This window comes from Coturnix japonica, chromosome 3, assembly GCF_054131305.1.
Source record: "Coturnix japonica strain WE chromosome 3, WE-NBRP24, whole genome shotgun sequence".
In the NCBI taxonomy this organism is placed as follows: Eukaryota; Metazoa; Chordata; class Aves; order Galliformes; family Phasianidae; genus Coturnix; species Coturnix japonica.
The window spans coordinates 64,590,175-64,606,329 of NC_140665.1; the positions used below are offsets into that span (position 1 = coordinate 64,590,175).

General features: G+C 41.3%; 1 protein-coding gene across 2 annotated transcripts in view; it reads left to right on the forward strand.

Annotated features, from left to right (window-relative positions):
• Positions 1-14,295, forward strand: part of PDSS2 (decaprenyl diphosphate synthase subunit 2) — a 110,377-nt gene extending 96,082 nt beyond the window's left edge. The window contains exons 7-8 of one of the 2 annotated variants that reach the window (XM_015858767.3): positions 2,723-2,758; positions 12,175-14,295. In XM_015858767.3, the coding sequence (XP_015714253.2) occupies positions 2,723-2,758; positions 12,175-12,333 (195 nt within the window). In that variant the 3' untranslated portion in view covers positions 12,334-14,295. Of the gene's footprint in view, positions 1-2,722; positions 2,759-4,722; positions 7,028-12,174 lie in introns of those variants that run through there. The other variant, XM_085543658.1, reaches the window with a different exon arrangement.
• Positions 14,296-16,155: the final 1,860 nt, after the last annotated feature.

Genomic DNA, 16,155 nt, shown 5'->3' on the forward strand with positions numbered 1-16,155 from the left:
AATGCAAAGGTTATTACCTCCACACTCCAATACCTAAAACCTCTCTCTTTCGTTATTTCAAGAGGATGAAATCACTGGAGCTGACAAACGAACTCTGTAAGACTTCGGTGTGTTAGTGTAACAAGCAGATTCATTTCCATGGAGCATATTTTTGCAAAGTCACATTTCTTAGCTTAAACCTTCTTTTATTGGCAGTGTAAAGCCACCACAGTGGTCATATTTTCTTTGGGTAACTTTTCTCTGGGATTTGTAATTTTCAACAGAGGGAAAAGACCTGGGAGACATGGCTTCCTGACCACTACAAAGAGTCTGTGAGGTCTAGCTGGTTGATTTCCTCATTCTCAGTTCTCTTCATTCAATTATGTCTCATCTAACACATAAAGAAGGATATAAAAGTAAGATAGCTGTGTAGCATATATCTGTTTTACATTACCATGTAGAACTGTGTGGTTCAGGCTTAAGAATAGTTCTTGTGTGCTGAAATACAAATAGATAACTATACAGGAGAGCAGGGAGGAGAAAGAGTGGAAGACACACACAAAAAAATGACCCAAATTAAACATTCTGTTGTGTTCCTGTATCAGACAGATGTGTTTTTGCCTGTCTAAACAGCTGTGTTATGTACTGTTCAGAAATTCCTGCTGGTGTTACACTGAGTCTTCAGAAGAAACTCTGCTGCCTTTGTTAATAAGCTAGCTCCCTGCAAACCTATTCCTTTAAGATGCTTGTTGATGGCTTCTTTCCTTCTTGGTTTGAAAGCAGAACTCAGTATCACAGGATGTAAAGTTTGAGCTTCTGCCTAATTCTCCCTTAGAGGTGGCCAGGTTGCCGTGGTACTGTGTGTGTGTACGTGTGTGTGAATCTTGAACCAAAACAAGCTTTGTGTCAATGTGAAATTAGAGGATGATAGTTTATAATGTTTGATGAGAAATTTTCAGATTCTGCAGTCCCCACACAAGGCTCAGATGTGAGTTGAATGTAAATGGATTTAGATGATTGCAGTTGGGGAATAATGGCATTACCACAGCACGCTTTGTAAAGGCTTTGAAACCATTTCCCATCTGCAGAATCTAGAGGAGGTTGCAGGATTCCAGGAGTGCCGTCTGTCTCCTTGCTAATTCTTATACCAAAAATGGGCATGAAGCAGTTTTTGCTGAAGGGAAAAGAAGTGACATGCTCTACATAGAAGTATTGTACCTAATATTATTTTAGCTAAGTACAAAGCATGTGGCCAGGACTTACTGCCTGTCATTTGTGTCTTAATCAAGGATGCCTGAGCTACTGTGGAGCCCAGAACTTTTTGTGGTTGTTTCACCAGAGTACTCTTGTCACAAGTCCAGAAACAGGCACTGTTCCTACAGTAGCTTTAGAAGAGATACAGCCATATGCACCTTCTTGCTGCTGAGCTGGAGACTTTTTAAGAGCCCTCTTGTTTCTTTATTTGGAAAGAGCAAAACACACCAGATCACCACATGTGGAAGGCTGCATCAACGCTGAATGTATGTATTTTGAGAAGATTAGCTTCAGATTTGGAAGTTCAGAAACTGCCTTAAAAGAAACTTGGGATGCATACAGAGGGAAGCTGTGTCTAGAACTCCGTGTCTTAGCCCACCTCATTTTAAATTCAGTAAGAGAAGAAGTTAGAAACTAGCACAATCTCACTTAGGCCAAAATAATCCTTGTACCACTTACCATGTCTTTCTGAGCCTTCTCTGAAGGGGAAAAAAAAAAGCATTTCTGAAATGCTTTGTAGATGATTTATCAGATGCTTTGTTAAGTATTGTGAAGTACAGGTTTTAAGAACATACCTAAGAGGGTCATCTCATCCGAGAAAGAAAAGTCAATCTTCAAAACCACTAGTCCTGAAAACCTGCTTCAAAAGCAGTGTCATAAACTGTCTGCTTGTGGTCTGCTTATCTGATGCATTTCATGGGGGATTCAGGGATCTTTCTTCCTGGCAAGGTGAGCTGATGTCACACCACCTGATTGTTGATGAAGAATGTCCTAAAATTATTGTCCCTCACTACCGGCATGTGCTATTCAGAAGAAAGGCTAAGCTGAGTTGGTTGTATATATCTTTAGCATGCTGATAAACAGATCCCTTTCTTTGAGGCCCAAGAGCCTTGGCACAGCCAAGTAGTAAGACCCGGAAAGTTACCCCAGTTTGACAAGAAGGCATAACTTTTGCAAGTCAGTCTTTATGCCTGTGAGGAAGCTAAACCAGATGCAGAAATCTTATGTGAAAGAAGAAAGCCTCTGTGTCTGAAATCAGGGTCAGTAAAAGTCAAAGAGCAAACTACTGTGAGGATAAAAGGAAAAAAAGGGTAGATATGCTATTGTAAAAAGAAAGCTTAGAAAACATTAGCTAAGGCTGCTGCTTGGAGAAGTGTAACTGCTGTTGGCTTGAATGTTTGAGAGGAGCAGAGCAGGAGAAAGTACTCCTGCTGCTTGTAACGTCTTATGTTTAAGAGAGGGCATGCCGAACACACCTCTTCTGATAGCGCTAAGACTAAAAAGCCTGATTCTGTGAAACAGAACTATGTTGGATAAGCTGGTAATACCTTCAGTTCTATTTTTTCTGCATCAGATTCCTAAAGAAAGTCAATTCTGTTTCAAGTAGTACGTCTTCTAATTGTATTTTATACTCTTGCTGTTCTAGTCTATAGTTGGTAATATATAAAATTCTATAGTAGGTTATATAAAATCTCTCTTTCTCTTTAAGGCACAAGGAAAAGGAAATTTGATAGACTACAAGAAGGTCAGTAAATTACATTTAAACCTGCTTTTTATTTTTAATATTATATGTAATATTTTCAAGGTTATTCTTGACAGTTGAAACTTCCTTATTAAAGCCATTTTGTGCATGGGGGGGGGAGAGAGAGAGAGAATGGCTTGTACTTATTACTTGATTTGAAGTCAGTAATACTTATCTAACCTGTATCAAACACAGCCATTTCATAATCATTTTTGCTATTATTTTTTCCATGTAATTCTCCAAACTTAGTTCTGAAATCAGCTTTCTGTCAGCTTTTGCTGTCTCCTTTTGTGCAGTTGTTTGCAGGTTCACTGCCATCAGTGTTCTCTACTTATTGATAGAATGTGCTGTTTTTCTTTTCTTAACCTCACCTTAATATTCCGCTACCTTTAGAAAAATACACACACCTACACACTTCGTATAACAATTTGTCTTTCCTTCAGTTCCTGTTACAGCTTTAAGCAAGTCGCTACAGCATTTGCTCTGCAACTGCTCTATAGTATAAAGGCAGATGTGAACTTACTAGCTTATCAGCTGAAAGTAGCTGGGGCACTGTGAAGCTCTAAGATGGTTTAGAAGGCTCCCCTGGTTCAGTACTGGAGAGCAGCTTAACTGAGGTGGAGGTAGAAGATAAGGTTTGTCCCCAAGTTACTCACTGAGCACATAGCTGAGTTGTTCTCAGTCTCAAGTATGTCATGAGGATTGGTCATTAGTCTCCTCCAGCATCACTGGGAAATAACAGATGTAGAATGTAGATTGGATTTCCTTCTTTTAAGAGTTACAGTTGTGACATGCCCAGTGTCATTCCCATAGTTTAAAACAAACAAACAAATAAAGTGGGAGGTGGGAGGAAGGCTTCTAAAGGCTTCTAGAATTGCTTTACTGAATTATGCATTTGTCATTATATTCTTCATTTTTACTTGCATGATTTTGTATTTTTAATCTTTCATATGAAGCTGGGAAACTTAGTGTGACTATGCAACTTGGACATGGGGAGGGAAGGGGAGGGGAGGGGAGGGGAGGGAAGGGAAGGGGAGGGGAGGGAAGGGAAGGGAAGAGAAGGGAAGGGAAGGGAAGGGAAGGGAAGGGAAGGGAAGGGAAGGGAAGGGAAGGGAAGGGAAGGGAAGGGAAGGGAAGGGAAGGGAAGGGAAGGGAAGGGAAGGGAAGGGAAGGGAAGGGAAGGGAAGGGAAGGGAAGGGAAGGGAAGGGAAGGGAAGGGAAGGGAAAAAGCCTTCTCTAGTTTTTTATTTCGTGCAATTGACTTCAGCTGGGAAACATGATTTCATTGCTCTGGCTGATCATCTCTTACATACTCATGAATATTATGAGTTCAGTAATGAAGAATTATTAGTAGTTTATTAGTGAAAAATTCTCCATTGCTTTTACACACTCTAATAATCAACTTCGGGTTTTGTGAACATCTGTTTCAAAACTGGTGTCACGTCCCTCTCTTCTGTGTATCTTCATTGAAAATAAAAATGGCCATTAGTTACATCTGTGCTCAGTAAGCTCAGTAACCTGTAGCTCACCTCAGTGTAGTAGCTTGACCGGTCCATGCACACAGCCAATTAGAGTACACCTGGTGCCACACAAATTTGTATTTTTTCTCCTTTGCTGTGATGTCTTTATTTCTGTACCACCAGAGTCAGTGTTTTGCACAGTTGCTGTCTTTTTTTTCACAGCATCAGTGTCTCCTCTCATCTTTCTATTCAGTTGCTAGAATTACTTCAACATTTCTAATCAGATCTGGAGGCTTGCTTCTCTTTGACTCTCTGAAACGTCTCTTTCATGTTGAAAAAGCTAAGTTCACCAAAACTAGATGCAAAACTTCATTTTTGCTGTGAACTTCATCACGCCATTTGCACAAAGTAAAAATGCTCTTCCTTTATTTAAATTCATAACAATATGTACATAAAGACTTTCTGCTGTTTTGTCTGCTCAAGAATATTTCACCTTATTCACTGCAGATTTCAATTAAAATAATGAATTAAGGAAAAGATGAGAAATTGAGATCTACCCATTCAACGTGACGACTTAAAAGGCTGCTCAAGAACTTTTCAACTGTTCATTCGATGCATGTTATATTAAAATGATCTTTTTGAGCTTTTCCACTGACAAAAAAATCTTGATGGCACCAGTAAATTTAGTGAGGGCTCCGAGATAAAAACAGAAGCGAAATACTTTTCATTAATTTAATTAGCCCTGAGACTATTGTGTCAATAAGGTCACTGTTCTGCAAAATTATTAGTACATTTTTCTCCTAGCATATCAATTTTCTTATCAGAAGGACTTTGATATCAGAAAGACTCTTATTTTCTTGCTTTATTATCTGAATGTTTCACTCTGATTTTTTTTTGCTGTAGTATTGCACCACATCCAGACAAATTATTGATCCATCATTATGTTGTTTGAAAGCCTCTTACAGAGATAAAAAAGTAGTTTCAGCTCTATTTCAATGGTGTTTCTCAGATAACAACAGTTAAAGTACTGGTATATGGCAGAAACAAAGTTTGTGTGTCTCTGAAAGCAGCTGAATTCCTGTCATCCTCACTTGTGCGCTGAATTTCAGCAGAAATCTCAGGCTTCTTTGTCCATTTTACAAATTATTTGCCACAGGTAAGCTGTGTAATTCTACAAAAACAAATTGAGATCCTCAGTGAACCACTTATTATTGTATTATTTTAGTTAAACATCTTCCGCTGAGATCAAGACTTAGTGGTGCTAGGCATCATGCAGTCTTTTTAAGTGGGAGTAATAAAGGTTCAAAAAGTAGCAGGAGTGAATAATTCTTGTTTACTGGCCAAGGCTCTAGAGGAATTACGAGGTAAGACTAAAGTGACATCCTGTATTTTGCATCCAGCATTGTATTTCTTAATGTACAATTCGTAAAAGATACATTAAGTCAAGTGAAAGAAGACATGGCAAAATAGTATTTTTTGAATGTAGCCCTATTCACTTGCTTTCCTTTGGAGTCCTTTCATCCAAACTGGCACAGGAAATATGGTACATCAGCAGTGCTGTGACGTACTTTGATAGTTTGTATGTAAAAGCACCACACAGTGTTAACAGAACAGATTTTATACAGGATTGGCAGTAATATGAGTCAGGAAGTGGTAGATCCATTCATACACTGCATGGCACTAATGTCTTGGCTTTGCATATTCAAGGAAAGAACCAGAAAAGAAAAATGGGAAAGGTCAGGTCTGGAAACAAGGAGGTTTCTTGGTAGCAATGACAATAAACAGTGCTATCCAGCTGCACCAGCAAGGGCATATGACTTTGCTTGACCAGCTCACTACTGACTGCTGTGGTCAGTGCACTTGTCTTAATGTGGTGCTGTCTATGGAGCGGTATTACCATTCCACAACATAAATGACAGTGCTCCCTCAGCTGTGATTAATTAAATGCTGGTGTATCATCATGAGAGGTGTCATGGGACTACTGGCAATAGACTAGCTACTGTCCTGCTCCTGAAATGCAGCAAAGAACTAAAACCAGATGATTGGTATTTGCAGATGCTAATGACCTCTGGTAGTTTTCTGTTAAAATCTGTCTTGTTTGTGGCCATTGCCATTAGTTTCTTTTGTTCTGTATATTAAAACAACAGTTGTTAGTGAGTATACTTATTCTTGATGAGTTAGTGATATTACATAAGCAGACAAAACTTCTCAGGAGAAGCAGCTTAATGCACTGTTGGAATTAACCGAATCTCAAAATGAATGATGCTCACCTCATGGGACCCTTGTAGGACTGGTCCCATGCTCTGCTGGGAGGTCATCTCACATGGCTCCTTGTCTTTTATAGAGAAGTTGGCCCTTACTGCTCACTGACATTCACTTTTGTCCCTGAAATAAAGTGGGAATGGCTTCAAGTTGCACCAGAGGAGATTCAGGTTGGTTATTAGGAGCAATTTATTCTCAGAAAGAATGATGGGACACTGGAACAGGCTGCCCAGGGAAGTAGTGGAGCCGTGGTCCTGATCACTTGTTAGATGGGGGATGCTGTTACGTTGTTATTTGGGGTAAATTTAGGAAGTTTTGTTTTCTGAGAGAGTCTGTGTGTTTGTTTGCTTCTTTTGAAATTAGATTTAGAATGGCAACAGTTACCTCACACACCCAAGTGCACACCCAGTACCAAAAACCAGCTGTATCATTGTTTTTAAGTGTGGATGTCTTCCGTGGCTTTTTTAGGATGAGAATCCAACATAACTTTTGTATCATTAAACCAAACAACGTTACTTTTTTTTTTAATTGAATAAATGTATTTATCATCCCTATTTCAAATGGCGCATTATTTTGCATATAGCCAACAAAGACTGACAATATGTATTCAGTGATATTATGAAGCGATGCACTTAAATGACTGCCCAGCCTATATTGAGAAGGAAGAGCATGAATCTGTGTTTGGCCACAAAGTGTGAGTGCTGAGACATCCCAAGGTACTTCAAAAATATAGGAAAAAAACACAAAACGTTGATCTACTAGCTGTAAAATAGGCTTCAAGGTGACGTTTCAGCAGTGTAATATAGTTCTTACAGAGCAAAGAGAACAGGTTGAGAAAAGCTAGTACAGGGCACTGTAAACAATGCATTAGTCAGTCACTCAGCCACAGATCAATTTAAATTTTGCATTTGGGGGTTCTTATTTTGGTAAATAATGTGTTTCAGGAATTTAGAATAGTTCAGCTCAGTTCAAGATCAGTTCAAACGTGGTGTTTGAAGATTTCAGTGTATAAGAAATCAAGGTGTTTAGGGCCATTCAAACAAAAAATACTTTTTTTCTTTTTATATAGTTGCTTTTTATCTTGTCAGTTAATCCTAAATTTGATCATTATGAAAAAGGAATTCCTGTGTTCTTCTCCCTCTGCACGTAAAATCTAGCTCTATCAAATGTTTACTGCATGTTCACAGAGTCTTTTCCTCTGCAGAATGTATTGCTCCCTATAGGTAGAACTATCTAAAGGGAATCTTGTTTTTCCTTAGGCTGGGAAATAAGGTAAAAATATATCAGCACAGGAGAATTGAAGTTGTTCCTTTATACTTGAACACCTGCTGGTTTTCTTTTTTCTTCATTGATTCTTCAGTCTCCAAAATCCAGCAGTCCCTAGCTTAACCTTTTGTCCTTTTGTTGCCCTCAAACAAGCAGTCTTCTCCAGTAGGAGCCCAGAACAGTTGATCTGGAAAGCAAATATGTAATTTCTATGTTAATTTTTTTTTCTTTATATTTTTTTGCATCTTAAGACAAGGAGACTAGAAAACAGTGCTCAGAACTCTGCTTTAGTGGCAAAACGATAAGGTAGTTGAAGCTGGAAAGAAACTCTGGAGAACATCTGGTCCCTTGTGCTGCTCAAAGCAGAGCTAGTGTGAATTGATTAGCTCAGAGCCTTGTCTAGCTGAGTTCTGGATACCTGCAAGGACTTGAGTTTTTACAACCTGCCTAAGAAACCTGTTGGATTGACTTTCCTCCCCATGGAAAAGAATTTCCTTGAGTCTCAGCCCAGTACCTCTCCTCCTTTCCACGTGAGCCCGTGATCAGTGACTCCTTTGTCCTTGAGATGGTTGGGGCAGCAATTCCAGCCTACTACTCTTGAACCAAACCAATCAATTTGCAGCCTTTCCTTGCTAACACAGCCTGAGCTGTGGTTGGTGATCTTTGCTGCAAGGGCACACTGTCTCAAGAAAAACAGTAGGCGTGTAGGTAACTATGAAGTTCAAAGAAGTTCCTTAAGCTGGAGAAGTAGAGCCCAGCCACTTACTTTACAGTTTGTCATGTGTGCATTCAAGGCACTATGAACCACAGCACTTCGTCCTTCCTTTCCATATCCTCCTATTCTCATTTTCTCTTTCTGTAGTTCTTGATTAGAGCCATCCCTCTTTCCACTCAAAGACCAGGGAATAGGAAGAAATGAAAATAAATTTGTTGCAAGTCAAATGAATGGGGCAGGGCATAGTGCAGTTACTCTTAATATGCTGTTTTCAGTGCTTAGCCAGGTATCCTTTTTCACAGTCTGTGAAGACTTTGTTGTTGTGTTGCTTTTTCTTAGACTTATAGAGCAACCTTTCAGACAAATAAAAGAACTTGGTGTTTCTGAGCTTCATGTGTACAATGCAAAACCACTAAGCCTGGTCAACATCTGGAGAGATTGAGGGAAATAGAAGGTGCTGAGGAAAAAGAGTGTTGGTTCGTTGGGAGGGGCTTTTGCTTCCCTTATGAATCTTAATTGGGCTGCGCTGTTTTAAAATTATTCTTAAAGCTGAATTGAAACAAGAGCCCTTCTGTGAACTTTCACATGTTTGGCACCTTTAGAAAGAAGTGAGGCTTTATTACCAGTGGTTGGAACAAAAGCCAAAAATGTAAAATGCAGTATTCCTGCATATCTTGCAGATGAATTGGCAAAATATATATCCATGTCTAAGTAATCTGTACCTTGACTTGTATCCTGTTTTAATTATTGAATGCTGCTATGAAATAGGTCGTATTTTAATGATAGATGAAATTGTTCCTACCAGTGGAAATATGTTAGAGCAAAATGAAGTCGTGTAAGTAGAGACCAAAAGATGAGATTCCTGTGTTTAGAAGAAATTAGCGAGGGAGCTTAATTGAAGTTTATAAAGTAATAAATTGAAGGAGTTTGTTTTTCTTTCCTATTAATTTGCCTAAAAAATTAGCCGTTCATATCTAAATGAAATAATAGAAATAATACATCTTAACTGGATACATGGATTTTTTTAGTGTACTTAATTTGTGAAGTTCATTACATGAAATTACTGAAGTCCAAAAATTGAGAGCAACTGTGGAAGTGTAGCTCCAGTAAAAGTAGCAGTGCAGCTAAAGGCATAAATCAGTTGTTTTGCGTAAAGCAGGGCCACTGAAGCCTGGTTTCCTATGGAGTTACATCCTGAATTTCTGTAATAACTTTCTTTCTACAAGAAGCCCAATTTGCACTCCTGCTTTTTTTTTTTTTTTTTTTCCCCTTCCTTTTTACAGCCTTGTCTGAGACAGAGGTAACATTCAGTCTGATTAATCCAGACTGGTTTGCCTCAGTGTATGTGTACTTACTTGAACTGGCTGGCTGATTCTGCAAGTGAAGCACAAAACGAAGTTATGAAGGACTGTGAGATTGTTCATGACTAAAAAGCTGAGGAAGGAGCCTGTCATATAGGCAGAGATTTTTTTCATTTAGAGGTTCCTTGAACTTTGCCTGCAAACGTCCAATAGTAGATTGGTCTGATTTTTTTTTCCTCAATTGTTTTGTCTTCAAGGCACTTGTGTGTGCCTATGGATTTGCACAGGACAAGAACATAAATAGGTTATGTCCCTCTCTTAGTTTCTGAATTCTCCCTCATTCCAGATTTTAGTTTAAAGATTTTTTAGAAGTTGTTTTCTTTCCACTTTATATCTCAGTGTATGAGCGCTAGCAGCAGGTACATTAAACGTGAGCTTTAACAAATCAGCAGAGTTAGCTTCGAGTGTGTGGGCTCTACCATCTCTCACAGTTATGACTCAAGGAAGTGGAGAGAAACACCTTTCCATGCTGTTCATGTATCTCTTCACTCTCACCTGTCCTCACATTTGCTGCAGAGCTGTGCTGTGCGGCTGATTCCTGTTTGTTAGAAGATGTGTTGGATGAACAGTGCAGTTTTGCCTCCAGGTTAGTTCTCCAGAGCACAGCACAGGAAGATTCTAACTGGAAAGGAAAATAAAATTTTTATGAACTGGGACCTGAACACTCAAGTGCTGTAATATACTTTCAAGTAATTTCATCTTTAAATACGGATAATGAATCCACTTCAGTTTGTATTAAGAAATATCATTCATTTTAACTAAATGCACGTTGTCTATAAAATGGATGAGTTTTACAGTTTGGACGTGGCTTAGATATTTTTGACATGATTTAATTCTAGGTTGTTACAGTTATAGTGATGTGTTTGTAAATGAATCGGGGCATTGTGCTATGTGTTGGAGGAAAACATAATTTATAGAACCCTGTGTAATTAGTTAATGTAGACACCTGTGTTCAAGAAAAGCCTTTTTAAAAAGCACAAACAGAAAAAGCTGATACCGTGATGAGACTGAGCAATGAAAGTCATGCGGGACATATTAAGGATGATGAAATGCTGTTATGGCTTAGGGATAATTGTCTGTAGTATTTTGTGGGAAATTTAACCTAGTTTTTTAGGTACCAAGTCTTTCCAGCAGCCTGCCGTGAATGTCACTGTGCATTTTACTTCCTTGTCAGGTGTATCACTGAACCACTCTCAGTTTCCCTGTCCTTACTGAGAGAACGGCCTGGAAGGCCAACAATATCCTGGGCTTCATTAGAAGAAGGGCTGGGTTGCCAGCAGGATGAAGGGAGTGATTATCCCCCTCAGCTCTGCCCTCCTGAGGCCCCATCTGGAGTTCTGCATCCAGCCCTGGGGCCCCAGGACAAGGAGGATGCAGAGCTGTTGGAGCAGGTTCAGAGAAGAGACACAAAGACACTCAGAGGGATGGAGCCCTTCAAGAAAGGTTGAAGGAACTTGGGTTTGTTAAATTTGAAGAAATGAAGGCTCCAGGGAGACCTCATGGTGGCCTTCCAGTACTTGAAGGGAACTTACCAGCAGGAGGAGGACTGACTTTTTACACAGTCTGATAGTGATAGGACAAGGGGGAATAGCTTCAAACTAAAAGAGGGAAGATTTAGGTTAGTTGCTAGGAGGAAATACTTTACACAGGGGACAATGAGGCTCTGGCACAGCTGCCCATAGAAGCTATGGGTGCCCCATCCCTGGCGGTGTTCAAGGCCAGGTTGGATGGGGCCTGGGCAGCTGAAGTCGGGAGTGGCAGCCCTGCTCACAGCAGGGGCCTGGAACTGGATGAGCTTTTAAGGTCCCCTCCAACCTAAGCTATCCCATACAGACTTAGCTAAGTATGATCAAGTTGAACAAACCTTGCTTTACTGACAGAGTCTGCTTTTGTCCGCTGTCAGAAATTTAATCGTGCGGTGTATTATTCTGTACTATAGAAATCTGTAGTACAGAAGGCAAAAGCTCCATGAATGCCATCCTTAATGGGCACTGCAGCGCATGGGAGAGCAAGTGAGCGTGCAGTGTGCCAGTGCTGCACAGCATCTCTCAGACAGTGGCGTGGGTAGGAAATGCTCAGATGTTTTGAAGTCTTGTGTTGCTCTGTGCCTGCTGGAGAAAAGCTGGCATCTCTCAGTGATGGAGGAGTGGGCGATGTGTGTTAATCACCTGCAGTTTTGTTGTAGTCTGGAGCCAGAATAGAGCAGCTGTACACCTGAGACCATTCTCAGAGCTGTTTCTAATTGCTTCGGTGATTGGCTTTACCTCGGGAAAAGGCGGTGGAAGCTCCGCCATCACAGCTAACCATGCGCCGGCCCTGCCTGAGCAGTTTCTCCATGCCTGTGTTTCCCAACAGCTGCAAGAAGCGATCAAGGCTGGCAAAGGTGTGACTTCTGCCATCGACCTGTGCCGTTGCCATGGAAATCGTGCACTGGCAGCCCTGGAGAGCTTCCCTCCCTCGGAGGCCAGAGCCGCCCTGGCCAACATCGTCCACGCTGTGACCCGGTTCTCCTGAGGCCTTCACCGGAGCCACCTGCTGCCCATCGGCACAGACCCACCTGGGCTCACGGGCAGAATTCAGGGAAGAGGGAGAAAAAGGAAAAGAAAGGGGAGGGGAGGGGGGGGGAAAAAGGTCACACATTCACTTGTCGTGCCAGAAGCGCACTTGAGGCTGCACCGGCAGAAATAATTAATGAGGCCCGTTTCCGTGACCTCAGCAAATGGACAGGAAATAAGTGCGTATTGATTGGGCACCGACGGGGACGGCGCCAGGGCGGAGGCCGGTGGTTTTCCTGCCCAGGGAGGGCGTGAGGAGGGAGCGGGTGTCACACGAAACGCCCCCGGCCGCCAGAGCCAGCGGGCACCCCATCTTGGACTGGAGGGCAGGGAATTAACAGGGGAAAATCCTTTATCTGTCTGCACAGCCCCCCGGCCCCCGTGGCTCTTCGCACTCTTTTCATGTATTGAAATGTAAAGTTGCCCTGTGTCTAATGCTTTCCCTATCTGAGAAACTTGCCGAGAAAATGTGTCAAGCATGGTAAGTAGGAGCTTTAAGATATTTAATCAAATATTAATTTGGCTCTGCTGAGGGAAGTGGCTGCCTGGTTTTTGTACTGCGCATACAGAATATGCTTCTCTGGGTCAAAGTATTGAAGGAATTGAGGAAATATCCTTCTTTGAGATCGAGCAGTTTGTTTCTGCGCACCCTTACACAAAATGATTTCCTGGATTTGCGATGCTTGTATTCATTTTGGCTGAATAAATGTTAATTTGTAAGGCTAGATGTCAGCCTTGGGCAGAAAGGGATGAGGAATGTTCTTCTGTGAGCACAGTCTTTTGTGGCTCTGATCAAAATGGAGAAAACATGGGAGAAGTTCTGAATCTCGGCGTTCTGAATTTTAAAGTCCGACTACAGAAAGCTTTGAGGTGTATCAGGAGCCTGCAACGTGAGACTGTCTCTGTTTTGTTCATAGGAGATGATTTTTGTGGTTTGCATGCATGCAATCTGAGAACGTCGTTGACAAGAAGGCTGAGTTTACATAAATGATCTAGATTGAGACTCAGCTACCTTTCTTCCTTCTGTGGTGTAATTACAGCCCGATCTGGAGACAGCTAGCACAGCAAACAGATTTCATTACATCGTTCACTCAAACACTAAGTGGAGTTATTTCTGTTAAATTCTCTCCTTCCTCCTTCTCCCCCTGCACTCCTCTCCGCTCTGTCACGCAGCTTATTTATCATAGACCAGCGTGTTGCATTCCACCGAGTGCAAAATACAAACACAAACTCTATCCTCTAAAAACATACTGAAAATGCATCCTGCATAATGTACATAATATTCTGTGTAATATATGTCTATATTATACTGTAATATTGCATGTATAATAAGGACGCTTGAGACAATCTTTGTACAGGAGCAATGTCCAAAACTCAGGACTTGTTTTATTTTGGAGAATGTCTTCAGCATGAGGCTGCTTCTTGCTTGCACTTTGCTTTCCATGCCTGCCCTGGCATTTTCTGTCTTCCCAAGCCCAGGGCACTTCTGCCCGTGTTGGTGCTGCTGCTGCAGAGAAGCGCACAGGTGGTGGCAGCTGTGGGCATCTGCCTTAGAACTTCAGGGAACTTCACAGGTGAAAATGTACACTGGTTTGCTAATGTAGGCACTGAGCTTGAAAGTAAATATTTAATTTCAACCCCAGTCGTATTTCAGACAGCTTTTCTGGTCCTGATTTTTACATGTTACACACTGAAGGAGCCATACCTTGTCTTTATCTTACATCTACGCTTAAGTGCTTCAAAATGATTAAAGGCTGCAAGAAACTTGGGTCTGCTGGAGACATTCTGAGCCATCTTACCTCGGTTATATGAAGACAAAAATCAAACGTACAAAACAACTGTGTTGCACCTGGTTTATTTTTTCATGCAAGTACATCTTTTTTACTTGTACTTTTTACTAATAAAGGCAAATGGACAAAAATTATTGAGAATGGTTTTGTATTTTTACCACTGAAAAATTCTGCTTGCACTTAAACTGTTCCTCAACATTAATTTATAAAGAAGTCAAAATGAGTTGTCCGTACCACTGATACGGGGTAATTTTATATTCAATATGTGTGCCTATAATTATTGAGAAATTTTTGTTGCCTTGTTTTATCCAGGTAAAACACAAGCAAAGAATTATATATATTATATGTGTATATTATATATATATATACATATATAAAATAATTTCATTGTATATACTGTATATACAATGAAATTATCATCTGTAAGATTGAAAAAAAAAGGGGGGGGGGGGGGGAAACTCTCTTCAGGGTCATCTGTGTTTGCTTTGTTAACTTGATTTTCTAATGGCAAAAAGAATTACCCGAATGTGCATTAATTGAAGAGTTTGAGGAGCGAGGTGATGTTGGTTTTTAGCAAAGCTGAGGACATACGCCATTTCCTTTCCATGCCCTTGCATTTCAGAAGAGCTTTGGCACCTAATGTTTATGTCTGCTTTTCTTAATTGCCAGCAGTACGCTGATCCAAAACACAAGTGACTGAACCAGAAGTACCTATCAGCTGCTCCTCTGAACTTCATCCCAGGATTTGTATTGCTGGACCATTCCACGGGCATGCAAAATACAGGACGAGGTCCCAATTGCTCATAAAACCAAACTGAATTCATGTGCAAAGAGCACAGCTGCAGTGGTTAGAATGGCTGTCTCATACGTGTCCAGCCTGTTTTTTCCAGCTTCACAATTGTGATAATGTTGTATAAGAATGCTGTAAAATTCAGCTTCTAATTGTTTGGAAAATAAGGTGCATAGGAGCTTAGAAATGTTGGCTGGAACTGCTAAAGGTCAGGTACTCAGATCTCCTGTTCACAGTGGGATTGTTGCTGACACCAAACCTTGGAAACCTCATGCAGGTTCTCCATGCAGCATGTTCCAGTGCTGCTCCACCTTCCTTGTGAAGGAGTTTCTGATGTCCTTCCTCAGTGCAGTTGGTGGTGATGGCCCATTACTTCTGTCACAGCTAAGAGTTTGGCTCCCCTGTCTTTAATTCCCTACCCTGTACTTGTAGGCTGGTGGTGTTAGTCTGCTCTCAGTGGTCTGAGAAGCCCCAGCTCTGTCAACCCCTCCTGGTGGCCATCGTTGCTATGTGCTGAGCAGCAGGGTAGCCATCCAGGGGCTTACACCACTTTCGTATTATGCCTGTTGGGCTCCAAACCCAAAACAGGCTGCTTCAGGAACAGCCTCACTGGGTGTGGTGGAGAGGAGAATAAAAACTTACTGTGATGCACTGGAACTAGCTGGGATGGGGCTGATTTTCATCATTGCAGCCTTTATAGTGCTGTGTTCTAGATTTGTGACCACAGTAGTATTGATGGTGGACCGATGCTTTGGCTTTTGCTGAACAGAGCTTGCACAGCACCCAGGCTTTCTGTGCATCTCACTCTGCCCCCACAGTAAGCAGGCTGGGGGCAGGTGGACAGCTGACTGCAGCTCACCAAAGGGAGAATCTGTGCCATGGAACGTTGAGCTCAGCAATAAAAGCTGGGCTGTCTTCCAGGGGAGCTGCTGCTTTGGGTCTGGTTAGGCATCAGTTGGCTGGGGGTCATTGCTTCTGCATCACTTGGTTTTTTTTTTGTAGTTGTTGTTGTTTTCTTCCCTCTTATTAAATTGTCTTTACCTCAACTCAGAATTTTTCTTTATTTTGCTTTTCTGATTCTCTGCACCAGCTCCCTTGGGGAATGGAGGGCCGTGTGTGTGTGAGTAAGCAGCTGCACGGTCTGCCATGCTGCCCTCCAGGGTCAGCCCACAACAGTCCTTTCTGGTGCCCAGCTCGGGGC